At 34.0% G+C, this 17,797-nt stretch overlaps 1 protein-coding gene across 3 annotated transcripts in view; it reads left to right on the top strand.

Moving 5' to 3' along the window:
* ZZZ3 (zinc finger ZZ-type containing 3) overlaps positions 1 to 17,797 on the top strand; it is a 60,117-nt gene that overhangs the window by 19,903 nt on the left and 22,417 nt on the right. For all 3 annotated transcript variants that reach the window (XM_062003407.1, XM_062003408.1, XM_062003409.1), the window contains exons 2-3: positions 4,399 to 4,552; positions 6,929 to 8,490. In XM_062003407.1, coding sequence (XP_061859391.1) covers positions 6,980 to 8,490 — 1,511 coding nt within the window. In that variant the 5' untranslated portion in view covers positions 4,399 to 4,552; positions 6,929 to 6,979. The remainder of the gene's footprint in view (positions 1 to 4,398; positions 4,553 to 6,928; positions 8,491 to 17,797) is intronic.

Genomic DNA, 17,797 nt, shown 5'->3' with positions numbered 1-17,797 from the left:
TTTTCTGTATCATTGAAATAATGTAGTCTGGAGTGTATAGCTGATAAGAAGAAAGAAAATGGCGTAATGATCATGATGTCTCTAGACAATCAGAACACAAAAGCTTATTCAGGGTACTTTTGGTGTAATTCCCTGTGATGAATACAAAACCAGAGATGTGATTTTGCATCCATCCCCACTCCCCAAGGGCCATAGCTGAACCACATACAGGGTCCTGCTAATGGTTGAAGATTGTGTGTATGCAGGTTTACTGTGTGGATGCAGTAATTGGTTCAAAATTTATGACATGCTCATAATAGAAGGTTGTGCCAAAGAGGAGATTTATGGTAAGTGTTAGGGGTTTTTTTTATTAAATCAGTTTGACCTGGAAGACTGAGTTACAGATACAGCATCAGGTCAGGCTCAGGTTTTGTCAGTTCTGAGTCTTGAGAGAGGTAGCAGTTAGAAAGAGGCTTGAGAAAAGCCAATTTTGTCCATTGATTTAGTATTGCCACTAAGACAGACTGGTAGCAAGTTCTTAGTGAACTGTTGTTTCCTAAACTGTAGATAGTGGCTGTTGGCTCCGAGTTATTTCCAACATACCGTTAAATAAAGAGTCAGTGGTTATAGGTTTGGAGATATGTCAGACTTCACTAGATTCTTACATAAAAACCACAATTCTTTTAATAGTTATAAATGCATTGTAATAGCAGTCTAGAAAACAATGAAGTCAATGGAAGCAGGATTTTAAAATTAAAAAAACAGTTTGTGATGAGATACAGAATAACTGAGTGTACATTGTCTCAAACTAACTAAATTATGCACAGTTTTATACACTCAAATTACACCATATTATTGTCATTGGTACAGAAATGTTTTGTTTCCTTTTCCAGAAAATATTCAGCTGTTTGAAAGATGCATGCAAAAGTGATGTTTCTTCTGAAGTGTTATGATTTGAAAAAGTTAATGATTCTTTTTAAAAGAATAAACTACAGTATTTTAAAACAGGAATATATGTTACAACTCCCAAGTTCTGATGACAGAAGTAAGATCAAAGAGTCTTATGACTGAACAAAACCATTCTTAAATATTCCTTTCAGCCAAGAGGCAGGCAAGGTCCCACAGCTGTAGAGCAGAGTGAAAATGAAACAAGAGAGGGCAATTAGTATGTGTCACATTTACTCTTGTAAATGGTAACTACAGTAATAACATACTGTCTCTGGAATAACTTGTGGATTTATTGCAGTAAGGGACTAGAGAGTGCTACAGCTATCAGATGTCCACAGTTGCAGGATTTTTTTTAGTATCAAGTTGGAGGTGGTAGGGTGTTAAAAAAGAAAACTTTAAGCAGGATACACTGAAATGACTGCACCTTAATTACTGCTTAAAAACTAGGAAACAAACATTCACAAGAGCTTACTAAAGAAGTTTCCTTGGAAAAAAAAATCTTGAAAAGAAAATATTATTTCTTTATATTTCATAAACAATTAGAATTAGTTTTTTCACCTAGAACAACCATATCCTCCAGAGAAATTCAATGGAGTAATTTAATGTCTTGTGCACTGTTCAGTTTAGAAGATGTTTATGAGTTGGAATAAAGACTGCAAGGGAAACTAAATATGAGAATATTGCAATAAAAACTCAAAAGTCTTAATAGAAAGAATCATCTAAGACACATGGTCTGCTTTGCAAAGCCCACTAAAAATGAAGAAGTTACAGGTAAAAATTGGAACATGATTGAGACAGAGACAAAGCTTTTAAGAAAGAAGGGGACTCAGAGCTAGTATCTTGTAGGGAAGGACCTACTTTGAGTCTGCAAACAAGTATTGATGCTGAAACCTCATAGGGAATGGTCATACATTAAGCAGTACAGAGCTTCTCCAGAGCAAGATTGAAGTTCAGCTGCTTATAGAAATGGTCCATCCATCTTGTATGCAATCAAGAGTTTGATGACAGCATAGGATGGAGTTTCAGGATACACATTTTAACACTTGAGAACCCTTGAAGTGTTACATAGCTTTAAGTAGACTACTGATACACACCATAGTCATAATAATTACACTAGAATTTTTATTTCACTTAACCAGATGCCTATTTAGTAAAGCTAGTGAATGCTAAACTGTGTGTGTGGAAACTTCTAGCAACAGAGGAAACAAATTTACATAGAGATGGAAACCAACAGTTAAAGACAGTAGAATGAGGAAACTCCTTCCTAACTATGCAGAGTAACCGATTTCTTCCCTGGTTTAAGCCAGTACTGGTTATATGGGGATCAAATATTAGTTCATTTTTTAAAGTAACCCCAAGAATTAAGAAGCATGTACATAGTTAAAAGTGTGTTCAATGTGACTGTAAGCTAGAAAACAAATAGTAAAGAAAACAGGTCAATATGTGATCATACTGTGGGTGTATCGACACACAGGGCGTGAAAGCAGCAGTGCAACAGAAGCCTTTGCTATAGTTGTGAGGTGGTGCTTTTTATATATATGACACTTATAATGGCCATATTGACATTACATATAACATTAAACAAACAAACAAACAATTGTATATTTGGAGGGGAAGAGGAGAAGAGAATCTTGTAACAGAAAAAATTCTCCAATAGTTATTTGATGTCACTATTTTATGAAAATAGCTACAACCTTCCACAACAATTCGACCCTAGAAAACAAAATAATTTATTTATCTCATCTAGAGTATAATAAATTATCATTACCTTATTGAAGAGGATATGTTCTCTTCCTGTTCTGAGCCTCACGTGACAGTTTCCACTCATGCTCAGTGATAATACTACACGGTGATAACGGTCATATCTTTTTCCAGTAAAATAGGGGTTTTATTCTGTGTTTTGTATTTTATCAAAGTTGCTGACCTATGGGATTTTTCTTGGGGTACATTATGAGGTTTTTGGAAAAAAACTGCCAAAATATCTCTTTAGTTTTGGTATCTTTCTGGTCAGTTAAAGGGATCTATAGGAAAGACAACAATATAGGTTTAAGTAACTGAGAGCATACCAGAATAGTATAAACAGAAGCAGCTTGATGTCAGGGGGACAGAGAAGGCACAGGTTGGTCGCTTGATATTGGAGCTCTTTATGGAGTTAATCTCTCACAGTTTCTGGTTCCATTCCTGGTATTGACTAAGTATGGACTGTTCATTTTTCCTCATTGCTTTCAGTTGTTTACCTCTTGCATTTTCAAGTGTTTTTCCTTGTCTTATTTTTTTTCCATCCTTTATTTGACTTTTGTTATGACAGCTCTCTGCTGTTTATTAACTTAAGAAATTCCACAGAATAATTTAAATCTAATTTGATTTAGTTATCCATATAATAGAATTTATGATACTTACATAATATCATTATACAAATATCTTTCACTTAGTGAATTTAAGTGTAACTAGACATAATTAATCTCTTCTCTTACTTGGCTCAGTTTTTATTTTGAATTGTCAACTTAATGGAGAATTAATTTTCCACTCTTACCAGTATGAAATTGCAAGTAGACTGAAAATAAAGGAGACAGTTTCCAAAGGCTTTGGACATATATATAACCTAAACATAACAACTGTGTTGACATAAAAATGTGGAGCAAGCTGCTGGCTTGTGTTCTGCTTCATGAAATTGCTGAATTGTCAATATGAAAATAAGTTCACTTTTATGAAGTCAACAGAGTATGAAGAAAGATTCATTAGTCACTATTCTATAGTGATTTATGATGCCCCCATAGTACTAGATATTCTTAAATTGAAAGCAATTCCTAGTATGGTTTTTAGGTAATAGCTGTTAGGCATTGGCATTGATGCCGAAAGTGGAGACAGCCTGAAGTATTGTGAGGCTTTTGAATCCATAGATTTATTTCTCCCTTTCAATATCAAAATTGATTCACTTCCACTATAAACAAGGTAGTAAACATTATTTTCCTTGGATGAAGAATAGGTTTAACGTGAAGTCTCGAAAGCATTTCACACCTGTTTTGTAGATGAAGGTTTGAGTTCTGCTCGATCGATTAAAATTATATAGCAGAAATAATTATTCTTCAGTGTGTAATTGTAAAGTACGTTTGGCAGTTCATTTCATAGTTCATAGAATGTTACTTGTTTTCTCATGTCTCCTCAAATATCTTCTGAGGTTTGAACACAGTAACACCTGCCTCTGTTGTGAATTCATTTGTTTGCACATCCTTAGTGTCATAATGAATCACTTAAAATAACCAAGAAAGATATTTTACATTTGAAATGTAAATTAGCACTTCACTTTCTTAATTACTTTATAGCACACTGTTCTTTATGTAGAACACTTGCAAAATTGATAATTGCTTCTTTAAAAAGCTGTTACTCTTTATATGTCCTATTGCATTCTTCTTAATTGTTAATAAAATAATTAAAAGCGTTTTATTGATGCCATTGTCTTTTTCTCAACAGTTTTCAAAGTCTTGCTAATCTGATGGCATAAACTAGTAAAAAGACATTTGGATTACATCATGGATATCAGCAGTGGCGTTTGATATTCGAGTGGTGCAGTAAGAGCCTGATCTATAAAATGTCAGAAGCTGACGTTTCTTCTAGTTTTGCAATGGTAAGTTTTTTACACTTTGTACTAAGCAAATAACTTGTTACTTAAGGTGTGTTTCTTTAGAAAATAATGTACCAGCAAATCAGTATAGATTTCCATCTTACATATTATTTCTAATGTGTGTTGTGTTCAGCAGTAATTACTCACCAAAATGTACTCTGGAATTTGGTGTAATTTATTTTATTGTTATCCATTTGAAATTTCAGTTACTCCTCTTTATGTGTGCTAGCCATAAGTAGAACAACATAGGTGAAATGAAATATCTAAATGACTCTGTTTTTCATGTTCTGTTTCAACCCCAAATGAGATTACTCTTCAGAAGGTACTGAACTTGTGTGTAAAAGCAGAGAATATACAGGCAAGTTTATCCCTGTGGAAAACAGGCATGAACAACCAATTCAGACAACACAGCTACATGTTTCTTTTATCTCTTCAACTCAACTATTGATGCTTTGCTCATTCACTGTTTGTTGTATTATTTATATTTTCTCTTAAGACAGAATTTATTGGATATATCACACTTTGTCCTGCTTTGTAATTCTTAAATGGACAGAGTGGAAGTTAGTACGATTGCAGTTCTTTACCTCAATCTCCAGAAATACACACAGTGCTTCTTTCCAGGCATTCATGTAAGGCAGCAGGAATAGCTGACAGCAGGAGGATCTTAGCAGCACAAACACAACATCATTTCAAGAACACTGAAACTTTCACTTTGTAGTTGTTTTTTCTTTGTTACACAAAATGATGTGCTGTCTTGCACAGTTGAAGCTAGAACTATAGCAAGAAGTATTTTTAGGATACAGTATTTTCATTAAGAAATACTACTTGCATTATTAGTAACTAAACAGATAATATAGTATGTACTGTTAATTTTCAAACATAATTATATTACTCAAAAGGTGTACTGTTCTTGTCCTATTCTCTTATTCTCTTATCTAAATAGTAGATTTGTGCCAATTTATGCACTTTTTTCTTTTTTTCCTCTCTTCAGTTGAAGATTAAAAAATATTGAAACAATTTTTCCTCCATTTTTCATTTTCTGTCTTTCTAAATGACATGACAAAGGTTTGATTTCATATTTAAAAAAAGTCTTCACATCATATGTCAGTTGAACAAGTTTGTATAATCTGGAATTTGGGTAGATGGAAAACTGAAAGTATGCCATTATGCACAAATGTGAATCTAATAATTATCATGCATATTATGACAGGTTTGTGGTGATGTGCAGTTTGACACATTGAATTTTTAAAAATGTAATGAGTAGAAGGGTTAAAATGAACTGATTTGTATTAAAAATGTTACTGTGAGATGGAACAAGTTGAATACTCCTACATTTCACCCCAAAATCTGAAATACATTCACTCTCAAATTCAATGTTTTAAACTTAGCTTTGAGTCTGAATGTACTTAAATCCAGTGAAGGGTGATGATTCATCTCACCAATTACATGAGAAGTTTAAAAATGGAGAAGGCTTGGGAAACAGCATTTTGGTACATCAGAGGAGATTACTGAGAAGAGCCAGACTTTTTATTGATGTAAATGATGCTAAAATAGGGGAGACTGCAGCTGAAAATAAGAAAAATATTTTAGCTATAAGGACAATTAAATGCTGGAACAGGTTACCCAGAGAAGTTGTGTAGTGTTGGAGGTTTTCAAAACCTTGCTGCACACTATCCTATATAAATCTGAGTTTAGTCTTGATGTTCATTTGAGCAGGAAGTTGGGCTAGATTCCTCCCAAAGACCTTACCAACTTGAATGATTTTATGATTCTGATGTAGATGTTTTATTTTATTCCATTTTTCTGTTCATGACAGTAATGATTTTTTACTGATGTGATTTTTTTCAATCCTGTGTTAAATTATAATTGCAATTCTATTTTATTATTTATGAGCAATTTAGTTTTGTTTAAAGCAAGTGACCAGGCAAATAGGATTTTATTGATTTTCTTCTTAGTATGTGAAACCAAGTAACTGGTAACTGTAGGATATTAAGAATATGATTTGATACGTATCATTTGACCAGACAAACTTAAATAATAATACCAATATATTATATGTATAATACATAAAAATAGTGTATTTTAGTAACTGGAGCCTGACTGGAAAATTCCAGCCTTATATAAGACATATGAAGAACATTCACACTCAAGTACTAAAGCTGGAACAACCACAAATACCAAGTCAGCTACTTTTTAGCTTAGTTGGAAAGCATATTTAATGTCCTAAAGAAATACCACAGAAAGAAGTGGTATTAATACATTGCACAGGCATATGCAGTTTTACATTAGGTATATTTGTGACTATATACTCCTCAGATTTGCTATGTCTGTAGGTGTTTTAAAATTATATTTTCTGACTTTTGTTTACTTTTTTTTAAGGTTTCCCAATGAGTGGATCACGATGAACATACTTTAGGGACTTGCCATAGTATGGCTGCTTCTCGATCTACTCGTGTTACAAGATCTACAGTGGGTTTAAATGGTTTGGATGAAAACTTTTGTGGTAGAACATTAAGAAACCGTAGTATTGCTCATCCAGAGGAAGTTTCACCCCATCCTCAAATACGGTCGAGGTCACCAAAGAAGAGGCCGGAGTCTGTGCAAACTCAGAAGGGAAGTAACGGTGGAAGAACTACTGATTTGAAACAACAGAGTGCTCGGGAGTCATGGGTGAGCCCTAGAAAGAGAGGGCTGTCCACTTCAGAAAAAGATAACGTTGATAAACAACCTGTGGAAAATTGTGAAAAAAAACAAGCAGAACCTGTTTCACCAGTTTTGAAAAGAATTAAGCGCTGTCTGCGTTCAGAGGTGCCCAACAGTTCAGAGGAAGACTTGCCAACTAAAACAGAGAAGGAGTCATTGGAGCATAAAAGCTTAGTGTCGGACAATGATGCAGTCTCCACAGGGACTAAGCGAGCTTGTCGATGTCTTATATTGGATGATTGTGACAAAAGGGAAGTTAAAAAGGTGAATGTCTGTGCAGAAGGATTTAATACTTCTGCAATAGTTGATGAAATCGCAGGCTATCAGACTGTCAATGGAGTTGGTGAGAGAGACTCAAATTCTCTTAACTGTGATGACTGTCAGCTTGATGGGAACACTAAGCCAAACAGCGCTGGTTCCTGTATGCCCAAGGACAAAACAGTAGCAGAAAATGGAAACTCATTTGCTCATTCTTCGTTGTTGCTTAATAGCAGCAAGGAGGACAGTGTTGTAGACCATTATGTGCCTTGCACAAACTCTCAAGAACAGGTAAAGTTAGAGGACCACAAAATAATAAATGACTGCTTGCCTGAGGAGCATGCTAATCAGGCATACGAGCCAGCTACACGGTCCTTTTCTGAAATCCAGTCATCATTGTTAAGGGATTCGGAGGAGGAGGTAGATGTTGTAGGAGATAGTAGTGCCTCTAAGGAACAGTGTGCTGAAAACACCAATAGCAACCTGAATACTCATCATGAGAGTGCATCAATCTCAGGTGAACCTGAACCACATTCTTCAGTGCTGGACTGTGTTTCAGCTCAAATGCCATCTATGTCAGAACTTCAAGAACACAGATATACATTGAGAACTTCTCCACGAAGGGCTGCCCCTGCCAGAAGTAGCCCTACTAAAAATAATTCTCCTTGCAGAGAAAACGGACAGGTTGAGGAAAATAATATTAGTCCCTCTGAAAAGAATGTACCTGCAGGTATTAATAATATCAATGGATCTCCCAAAAAGTCTGAAGAGATTAAACAGAATGAAAAAGAGAGAAATTGTAATACAGGAGATCATGGGAGTGATGGACTAAGAAAGCCACTTTCTGAGGCTAGGCTTGTTGCTGGATATGTACCATCTGCCAAAGAGAGTGCCAACATCCACACTGCAGAGGATGATGAGGAAGAGCCTGATGTGTATTACTTTGAATCAGATCATGTGGCATTGAAACACAACAAAGAGTATGTGTAACTATGGTAACCATGAATTCTGCTTTTGTTTCTTACCAAAAATATATAAATTAATAGGTATTTAAAGTACTTTAACAAAAATTTAAGTGCTTTGTAATTTTTATACTCTTCAGTCTTCATTTTTCTTCCTTGTTTCTACCTCAAACAAAATCAAACTATTTAATATGCAGTATGGTACAGCAATGTGGTTTATAAATTTCTAGCAATAAGAATTCTTTAGCCAGAACTTTTTTTTTTTTTAATGTAAAAAACACATCTGTTATATCTTTTCTCTAAAAAAATAGCTTTAAACAAAATCAAAGGAATTACGACCTTTAATTTGAGCTCAATTATTTGTCAGCATATCCAACAGGCATGGCATATACAGATTATGAACATCATTCTGTTGTACGTAGAATTTAAGTTTAGATGCTCATTTTGAGTGTGATGGGAAAGACCAATATTATGTTAAGAATGATAAGTTGATCAAATGCATCAATTTGAGAACTTTCTCCAGAGTAATTTATGTCTTCATTGCTCTTTATATTTGTTGTATGTAACTATAACTGCTATTTATTATTACAAAATACACTAACTTGTTTTTATATTTATCATCTCAATGTCTGTAAGTAGAGCTGTGGTAATCACAGATTTGTGGTAACTATGAAAGATATTGTTGAAAAAGAAAGGTGATTTTTCCCAGTGAAGAAAATTTCCAATGGGAAAATTTGTTTTCAAATGATAGTTAGAGCCACAGGTTTTATGGCATAATCTTTGTAATGCTGTTTTGACTGACATATTTTGCCATTTAATAGATGTTCTACATTTTATTGTGAGTACTGAAAAGCTAAATGCAGGTGATCTTTAGTTTCTTTCGTATGAAAAGTAAACCACTGCTAATAGTTTCTGTAAAGGATCACAGTACAATTAATAGGAATATGGGGCACAAGGCACAAACGATTGCTTAATCCAACAGACATTTGACTTTTTTATATTAGAGTTGCATTATTTTTAGAATTTTACTTTATTTACTAGAATTTTAGTTCATTTACTAGGAAGACAAATTAAATCAAATAATATTTTTAGATGTAGCTTCAGATTTTATTCTTTCAACTTGAACACGTCTGAAATGCACATTTAAAAAAAAATCAAAATCTGCAATTCAATGTAAATGCTGTAAAAAAGAACTATTTTTTTGTTAAACATCTAAATTGTTATTGAAAAATTTCAGTATTAGATTTTTAATATATGCAATTGCTTTGAAGATGCAACTAGTAGTTGTTCAGATTGCTGTCCTTTTTGTGAGAGGTTGTTGGGGAGCTTTTGAAATTCCAACTAGAACTTGGTAGCTTGCTGTCTGTATGGAGAGTTCCAAAAGAAATGGCTGTTACTTTTTATACTGTCTTGTATTTTACCAATTTTTGGTGGCCAAAAAATTTGAATAAATCATAGAACCATAGAATGGTTGGGTTGGAAGGGACCCTTAGAGATCATCTAGTCCAACCCCCTTGAAGAAGCAGGTCAACCTAGGTCCACACCCTCCCTGGGCAGCCTGTGCCAGGGCTCCCTCACCCTCACAGTAAAATAGTTTTTTCTTATATTTAAATGGAACTTTTTCTGTTCCAGTTTCATCCCATTACCCCTTATCCTGTTGCTAGCCACTATAGAAAAAAGGGATGTCCCAAACTCCTTTCACCCACCATTTAGATATTTGTAAATATTAATAAGATCCCCTCTTAGTCTCCTCTTCTCCAGACTAAACAGCCCCAGTTCCTGCAGCCTTTCCTTGTATGAAAGATGTTCCAGTCCCCTGATCATGTTGGTGTCCCTGTGCTAGAATGAAGATCAAGAAAGAAAAATTTCTACTTTTCAGAAGGGAAGCTCGCTGTTGAGGGTAGTGTCAGCTGCATTTTTTTTTCTTTTTTTAAAGTGTTACTATAAGTGGAAGGTTATGGGCAATCTTTTTTTGTTGTTGTTTATACTTGCAAGAAAATAAATCTAGTATTCTGATGGTTTCTCATGATAAGAGAACTTCTAAAGAAGTTAAAGCTTATGTTTTGATAGTTGAATGCAGTTGTCCTTTATCTGGAACTTCATGATTCAAGAGTTAATCCAATGCAGTGCACTACATCCTTTTTCAAATTTTAAAAATACTGAAGTTCATTAGAGGATACTCTTAATTCATGTGTTACAGTTCTTGAGTAGTGTCTTAATTATAACCTTGTTTAATCTCATTTGATGCTTATTTTCTAAAATGTTAAACCAAAAATAAAAAAGGCTTTTAACAGAAGTGTTTTCCCTAGTTAGTCACATGAAGAGAATTCCAGGGTTACTGCACTGTCAGGTGAAGGCTATTCACATTGCCTGTGATATTTCTTGCTAAGCAAAATATGCTTGTTGTCTTGATTATCAGATCAGCTTTTGGGTTTCTGTCCTTCATCAGTTTGTGATTAAACTTGTCTTTATGGGTGATTTTTTTCTCTGATTTATATTTCTGTTCTTGTTTAAAAGCAAATTCAGAGAGACGTCAGCATCTTAGCTAGGTTGAGGAGGTATATATCTCTAGGAAGGCATTAATACTATCCCTTGGGTATTTCGGGAAAAAATCCCCTTACATTCCTTTGTGTTGTAGAAACAATTTGATATGTCTGTAAACTTATGTTATTTCATATTATACTACATAGCTTGATGACACACATTCATACAGACAATTTTCACTCACCAAGGAATTATTGTAGCATTGAAAAAATAAGAATATACAAAAACCTTCCAACAACTATTGATAAAATTTGCTATAAAAACCACAACTAAATGTATATGGTGGTATTTTTGTATGAACTTTGTTGCTTTTTAGATGTTGTCATGTTTAAACAGCATTTATATTAATATTTCTGGGAAAATTGGGTGATATAATAGGAAGAATAATCAACACAGAAAGCACATTGCAGAATATTATTCAGTGAGAAGGCTGAAATGGATATTCCACAACCTGTTTAATGAAATGTCTTCTACAAAGACAGATCTGAGATCTCTAAATAGGAATTTTTTTCGCAATACAGACTTTCATATAGATAATAACAGTTATTTAGGAGATTGTATAATTGTAAAATATTCTTAATGTTATTTTTCTGTTATTACATAACTTGATTTTTTGTGTGTTATGGTTCCTCAGAAAAATCCGGTTTATTGTATAATTGAGAAATCTACTTGTATATTCTAGTTCAAAAATCTTTGCATTTTCTCTTGAGATATTTTCATCAAAACAGAACTTGTCGATTTAGGTCTTTTGATATTACTTAATTTTATATGCTGTGCTTAGTGTTTTTCAGTTATCTTTCCTCAGGCGCTTCTTAGATCTCCTTGCTGTATCTTTTTATGGTTGAATTCTTTCTTACGTTGCAGTAGCTTACTTTAATTTTCTGTCCTACGCAGGATTTTATTCTCAGTTTATTTTCCCTTTTGCTCAGTGTTTCAATTCATTTAGTGCCCTTTCGTTTTTTCTTCCTCTCTACTGTCTTTGGAGATTTTCAGTCTTCGTCAGGTATTGGGTTGCAATTTTTTGATGCTTCACTTTGAGTTCTACATGAAAATGTAATTGAGGAATTGAAAAGCATTATACGTATGTATTTCTAGGATACTGTAAACTGCAGTTAGCTTTATAGGAACCATTTAAGTGTGTAGGTAAACTCACTGGAATAAAGTAATTATGCATGAGCACTTACCTACCAGGTATTCAGTTGCAAGAGGTAAGACTGTCCATTTGTTCACTCAGTAGATATTTTAATGTACCTTTGGTTTAATTTATTGCTTTATAATATTTAAAATCATAATAGCTGTAGTGACATTTAAACTAAAGACAGATTAAAATGAAATCTTTTAATACATCTCTTAAAACCCAGTCTTCTGAATTCTTACCTATTGTAGGTTGTATTGTGGCTGAGGCCTTGGAAAGACAGAGAACCATGTAGGATCATACTGTCACTTGACAATTCATAGTAATACTGTTCATGTCTTTTGATGCACTTTTAATAATATATGAATGTGAGAAAGAGAAGGAGCATCTGTGGCATTTCCTGTCGTACAGGTCCCAAATGTTTCTTGATAATGAATCAGATTATAACAGTTCTACTCAGAAGTTAATCTACTGCACTGGGCTTGTTAGAATAAGGTGTGGTGCACCTTGGCATACCAGTGATTTGAGAACTTCCTTGAAAAGAATCTTCTTAAACTCTGATGTAATCCTGCAGAAGTCTTTCAGTGAGGTGAACTAATTTTTCCTGTGCCATATTTTTTCTGTAACTGGATGACAATTAATATTAAAAGTTGAACTGCTTTTCAGTAATACATTTTTTGATAAAATCTCCATGTCTTATCTTCATATATATTGGATAAGAATAAAAACATTGCATTAGTTTTGTAATTTATCCCCCTATATTCAGATACATGTCTCAGAATTAAGGTCAAATTTATCACACAATAAGGATTAAAGTACAGATAAATCAGATAATCTGACATTCCTTTGTAATGATGTCATGTATCTGTGAGTAGCTACTATAGAATAAATTATTTTTAAAATCACCTTTATCTCATTTTCCTGTGAGACAGTTTTAGTTTCAGGAGACTTTGGTTGTAACTTTGTCTCATCTTAAGGAATAAAGGAAATGGGTATAAATCAAGTAACAGTTACTTTTTTGTAGTAACAGTTTGAGTCCATTCTGGGATTCAATGTTACCAAATGGCAACTGTTTTCTAAATATGTAGCTTTTGAGTACTTTATTATATAGAGTTTATTATCAACATAGAAGAATTGATGGAGTCTGTGTTTTTAGTGTGTAGTGTGAAGAATAATAGTTAATATTTAAAAAAATATATATATGCCATATATATTAGATTACAGTGTGTTTTTGGTTTTTGTCTCACACAAAGTGGTATGACATACAGTGGTATTTTTCTTAACTTATTAATGTAAAACTTAAATGTATGGAAAATTGATACTTTTTTTCAGAGAGTAGGTTCTACTGTCTAGTCAATTGGTCAGTGTTCCTGGAAAGTAAAAAAAAAATCAGCTTTAAGTAAAAGCTTATTTCATGTAAACGTTGAATTCTGGAACTAGTTCATCTGTAAAGTAGGAATAAAATGGAAATCAATCAGAAACTTCCCATATGAGTTTCTCATGAACTGCGGTTTGGTATTCCAGATAAATGTCATTAAAACATATTGTGATAGTTTAGCAGGCATACCACCACATTTATTAATAAAAACCTCATTATATTTTACACCATCCTAAAGTATTCAGTGTTTTGAGAATTTTTCTGCCAGCATTTTTGTTATTTTACCATGTTTTATGAGATCATCTCTGTCTATAATGGAAAAGTTGTAAGTGACACGAAACTATTTTGTGACTAAAGGTTAAGGTATAGTTAAGAGTATTTTTATAATCATGTATAATTGCATAAACTATTCAATAAACACTAAATAATAGTTATTAATTTGCAGGAAATAAAGCTTTGGGCATGTGCTGCATCTGCTTTTCTCTCTATAGTAATAGGCTTACTCTAGTACATTTGTCAAATTCGTTTTTCTTCCACTGAATATAGGTACAGTTGTCTTGCTGTCAGCCACAGCACAAGCCTAATGAACAGCACTATCAAACACCACACAGTTCTTATTAAAGTAATGCATTCTGTGGAGAGCAAGCTTGATTTCTCTTGGATTTGTGTCCTTTGCTCCCTGAATTCTCTCCTCATTTGCGTGATACCTGATTTTCTCTTCTTTTTGCCTATGCTCTCTCCTCCAAACATCCTCTGCTTCAGCATCCTGTCCTGGAAGACAGCACATGAGCACTCCACCACAGAGCTACTTCCCTGCTGGCTAGTTTGGTAGTGTATGTGGCTGTGCGTTCTGAACGGATAATGTGAAGAGTAATAAGTGAATTCTGCTTACCTTTCTGTTGTGGAGGCACTAGTTGTGGTCCTTCCCCCTTTCCAAACTGCTAGTTTTTAGAGAACTTACAGAAACTCAACTTATCTTCCCAACTTTTTCCATCAACATGGATCAGAAATGATGGAAAAATGCACAACTTAAAAAAATAGTTCAAACTTATGGGAGAGACTTACTTTCCTGATGGTTCATCTGGAAATACTTAATATTTCTAAGGATCCTAAATTCATCTAAACTGCAAAACTAAGTAGTAATAAAGAATAAAAATAATTTTTAGATGTAGGAAATATCAGCTGAAAACAAATAGTCAAATGTTGTAGGAAATTCATGGTCCTGATTTAAAAACAGAAAACAAAAGAAGAGATGGAATAGTAATGTATTCACCCAGAGCAGCTATTTGGAGAGTAAGGCTCTGACTGTGCTTTAGACTACACGCATAAGGGATAATATATGCAATGTACTGCAATATACTTAACAGAACCAGAAGTGGTCAAGTCTGCTTATGCTAATATAAAGTATCCCTGGTGGGACAAAGAGTAAGTTGTTCTTCCCTACAAGGTAGGCAGTTATGGTACTGTGAGCATTTTGCTATAATATTAGTAAGCACAATGATGCCACCAAGAAAACAAGAACATAATGACTGGCTTTATGCTGTGAGAATGCAGATATCTACTCTTCAGTTTTAACTAACCTGTCTTGAAATAATTCCATTACCAATCTTAAGTATTTGTTCTAGTCTTACAGGACAAATTTTGACAGCATGTCTGTCACGAACTACAAAACTTAAGTGGCAGTATCTTTTGTAAAGTAATTGTATGAGCAGTATATATTAGTGCTTTGCTTAGTCTCAGCAGTAAATTCTAATCAAGATAGGTGTTTATTTTGTACTTGAGAGCAGGAACCATCTCATTTTTAATTTTTCTTTATTGCATGTTTATTTTGCTTTGCATAGTTCAAGGTGAAAATACACTGTTGTTTTGCATAGCAACCTTTGATAGTTTCATACTTCCTGAGACAAGGACCAATTGTGTTTGTCCATAAACATATATTTTATAATTTTCTTCCTTATTTCTAACTTCCTCCTCTTTAACCAAAAGGTTGAGGGAATTATTTTTTTACACTGCTATTAGAACATTTAGCTTCTCAGGATTTTGCATAACCTTTTAATCCAGTTATAGTCTTTAGATATTACTGTAACGGAATACTTGAAGGAATACATTAATTTGTTCCTATAGCAAGAATGTACACCTGAATAATTGGAACAGTTCATGGATTTTAGTGAAAACCTGCATAAACTAACATAGTGATTTGAAGGAGTTCAGTAATAGGTGATGTCAACTTCATTGCTGTGCGGTTGGATCAGTTACATGGTGACATGGCTTGCTCCTACTTTTTCTCTGGAAAAAAAACCCCTCTGAATAGTTGCTTTACATAGAGAAGAATATCTAAGTGGAGATACTGGAAGAATCTGTGTGGTATTTTCTGTCAGTAATGGAATTTGGACCCTTCTCGTTAGAGATGATGAGAAGGAATGAGAAAGAGTTAGGGATGTGCTGTCAGTCTTGTTCTGTCTATGCTCCTCTTGAGGAAAACGGTTTTAATCCTATTTCCTCATGTCACTCCAGGCCTTGAAAACAGAGGGAAGACAGGGACCTGTATCTTCTTCACTACTAAATGTCACTGTCCTGCAGGCAAATACTTTAGAAGGTGCTGTTAAAGGAAGATCGAAGGGGACTGATGGATGATGTTTAAACTTTTCATGTTGACAATACTGAAGCAAGATACATGTTTGTTTAAAGGCACAGAAACTTACATTGCTATGAAAAAAAAAATTGAAAACTTGCTGGAAATGGGAATGTTTGGTAAACATCGTTTTGTATGGGTAATGTTAAATTCTGCTGAGTGCAGTGGGCAGCTCTTGGCTAGAATGAAGCCTATAGAAATATAGGGTCTGTTTGGGGCAGAGTTAAGGATTTGAGAGAAAGAGACATCACAAGTTCATAACCAATAAAATACAGTTCAAATGCTTGAAATACGAAGTCTGGAGCTGTGAAGGTTAGAAGGAAATTAGAGTGGAAAATGGCTCTTTGGTATGCATGCAAAAGACTGCAGTAGGTTCTCTGGTTTGGTTTAGTGTTTGTTGGGGTTTTTAGGAATGTCCTTTTTTAAAAAAAATATATGCTTTTTGGCTTACATCTGTTTTGTTTTAAATGGGTGTGTGTTACAGCCTGAGGCTGGCATTGAGAAATAGTGACTTCTGTTGTTTCTGGCACATTTGACTTGGAGAAGCTACTTAATGTGTACTTCAGCTGTTCCATGTGTAAAATGGAGATACAATATACTCATTAACTTTCCTATGAAGTTTTCACAAGGTTTGAAGTATGAATATTAAATATGGATAGAGAAGGTACAGTAAAGTACAGTACATGTAAAGAGATCACGCTAGAGTGGGAAAAATGTCATAAAGAGTTGCAGAATTGGCTATAAATAGATTACTTTAGTCATAGTATGTAAGCATTACATAAAAACCATATGCTTCATTCTTCAGACAAAGGTGCTTTTATAAATCCTGACAAAAGTAGATACATGCCTTTGTTATGTCCTTAAACACTTTTCTGTTTTCTAAGGGAGATCAAAGAAAGACCATGCTTCATCAGTTTCTTCTACTTCCTCAGTGCTGTCATGTGTGTTCTACAACTTCAGCATTGAATCCCAGCATTTTTCCCCAGTGCATAAACAGATTTCAAAATAATCTCTTATGTGCCTTGGAATAATTGTCAAGAAACTACAGTGTCAGAGTTATTGTATCATGACTGGCAAAGATTTCAGGCCAAGCTAAAAAGCCGTGAGTGTGATCTGATACTCTTGAGCTGAAACAAAGAACCAAAAACCCAAACAAAACACTGAAGTTAGAATATTATGTTCAATCTGATTTAAAGATTATTCCGGGGAGCCAATCTCTTACTACAGCTACCTTGGGGTAACTTGGAAATTCTAAGAGCAACTGAGTAATTTTCAATCTTATAACATGTTTAATATCCAATACTTTCTTAGCTTAGCATCTCATAAGGGTTTTTTTTTTCTGAATCTCTGCTAGTAGATCAAAAACCAGAAATATAAGCGACTATAGCGCAGCAGGTTTAAATCTGTACTTTGCTAGAGTGCCAGTAGGTGGCAATAAAACAAAGACTTGCTCAAATTCTTGTATGTGCTGATGTGTACCAATTTTGGGTCAGCTCTTGAAAATACAAAAGCTGACTTTGCTTTAAAGTCGATTATTTTCTACATATGTTTTAGTCATTTTTTTTATAAGTAACCAAACCTATCTGCACAATAAATAATCAGAATTTCTAGTACAAAATTTAAATCATGGTACGTG

The sequence above is a fragment of the Colius striatus genome, chromosome 10, assembly GCF_028858725.1.
Source record: "Colius striatus isolate bColStr4 chromosome 10, bColStr4.1.hap1, whole genome shotgun sequence".
Classification (NCBI taxonomy): domain Eukaryota; kingdom Metazoa; phylum Chordata; class Aves; order Coliiformes; family Coliidae; genus Colius; species Colius striatus.
The sequence above is the reverse complement of the archived record's forward strand: the minus strand, read 5'-3'. Positions and strand labels throughout refer to the sequence as shown.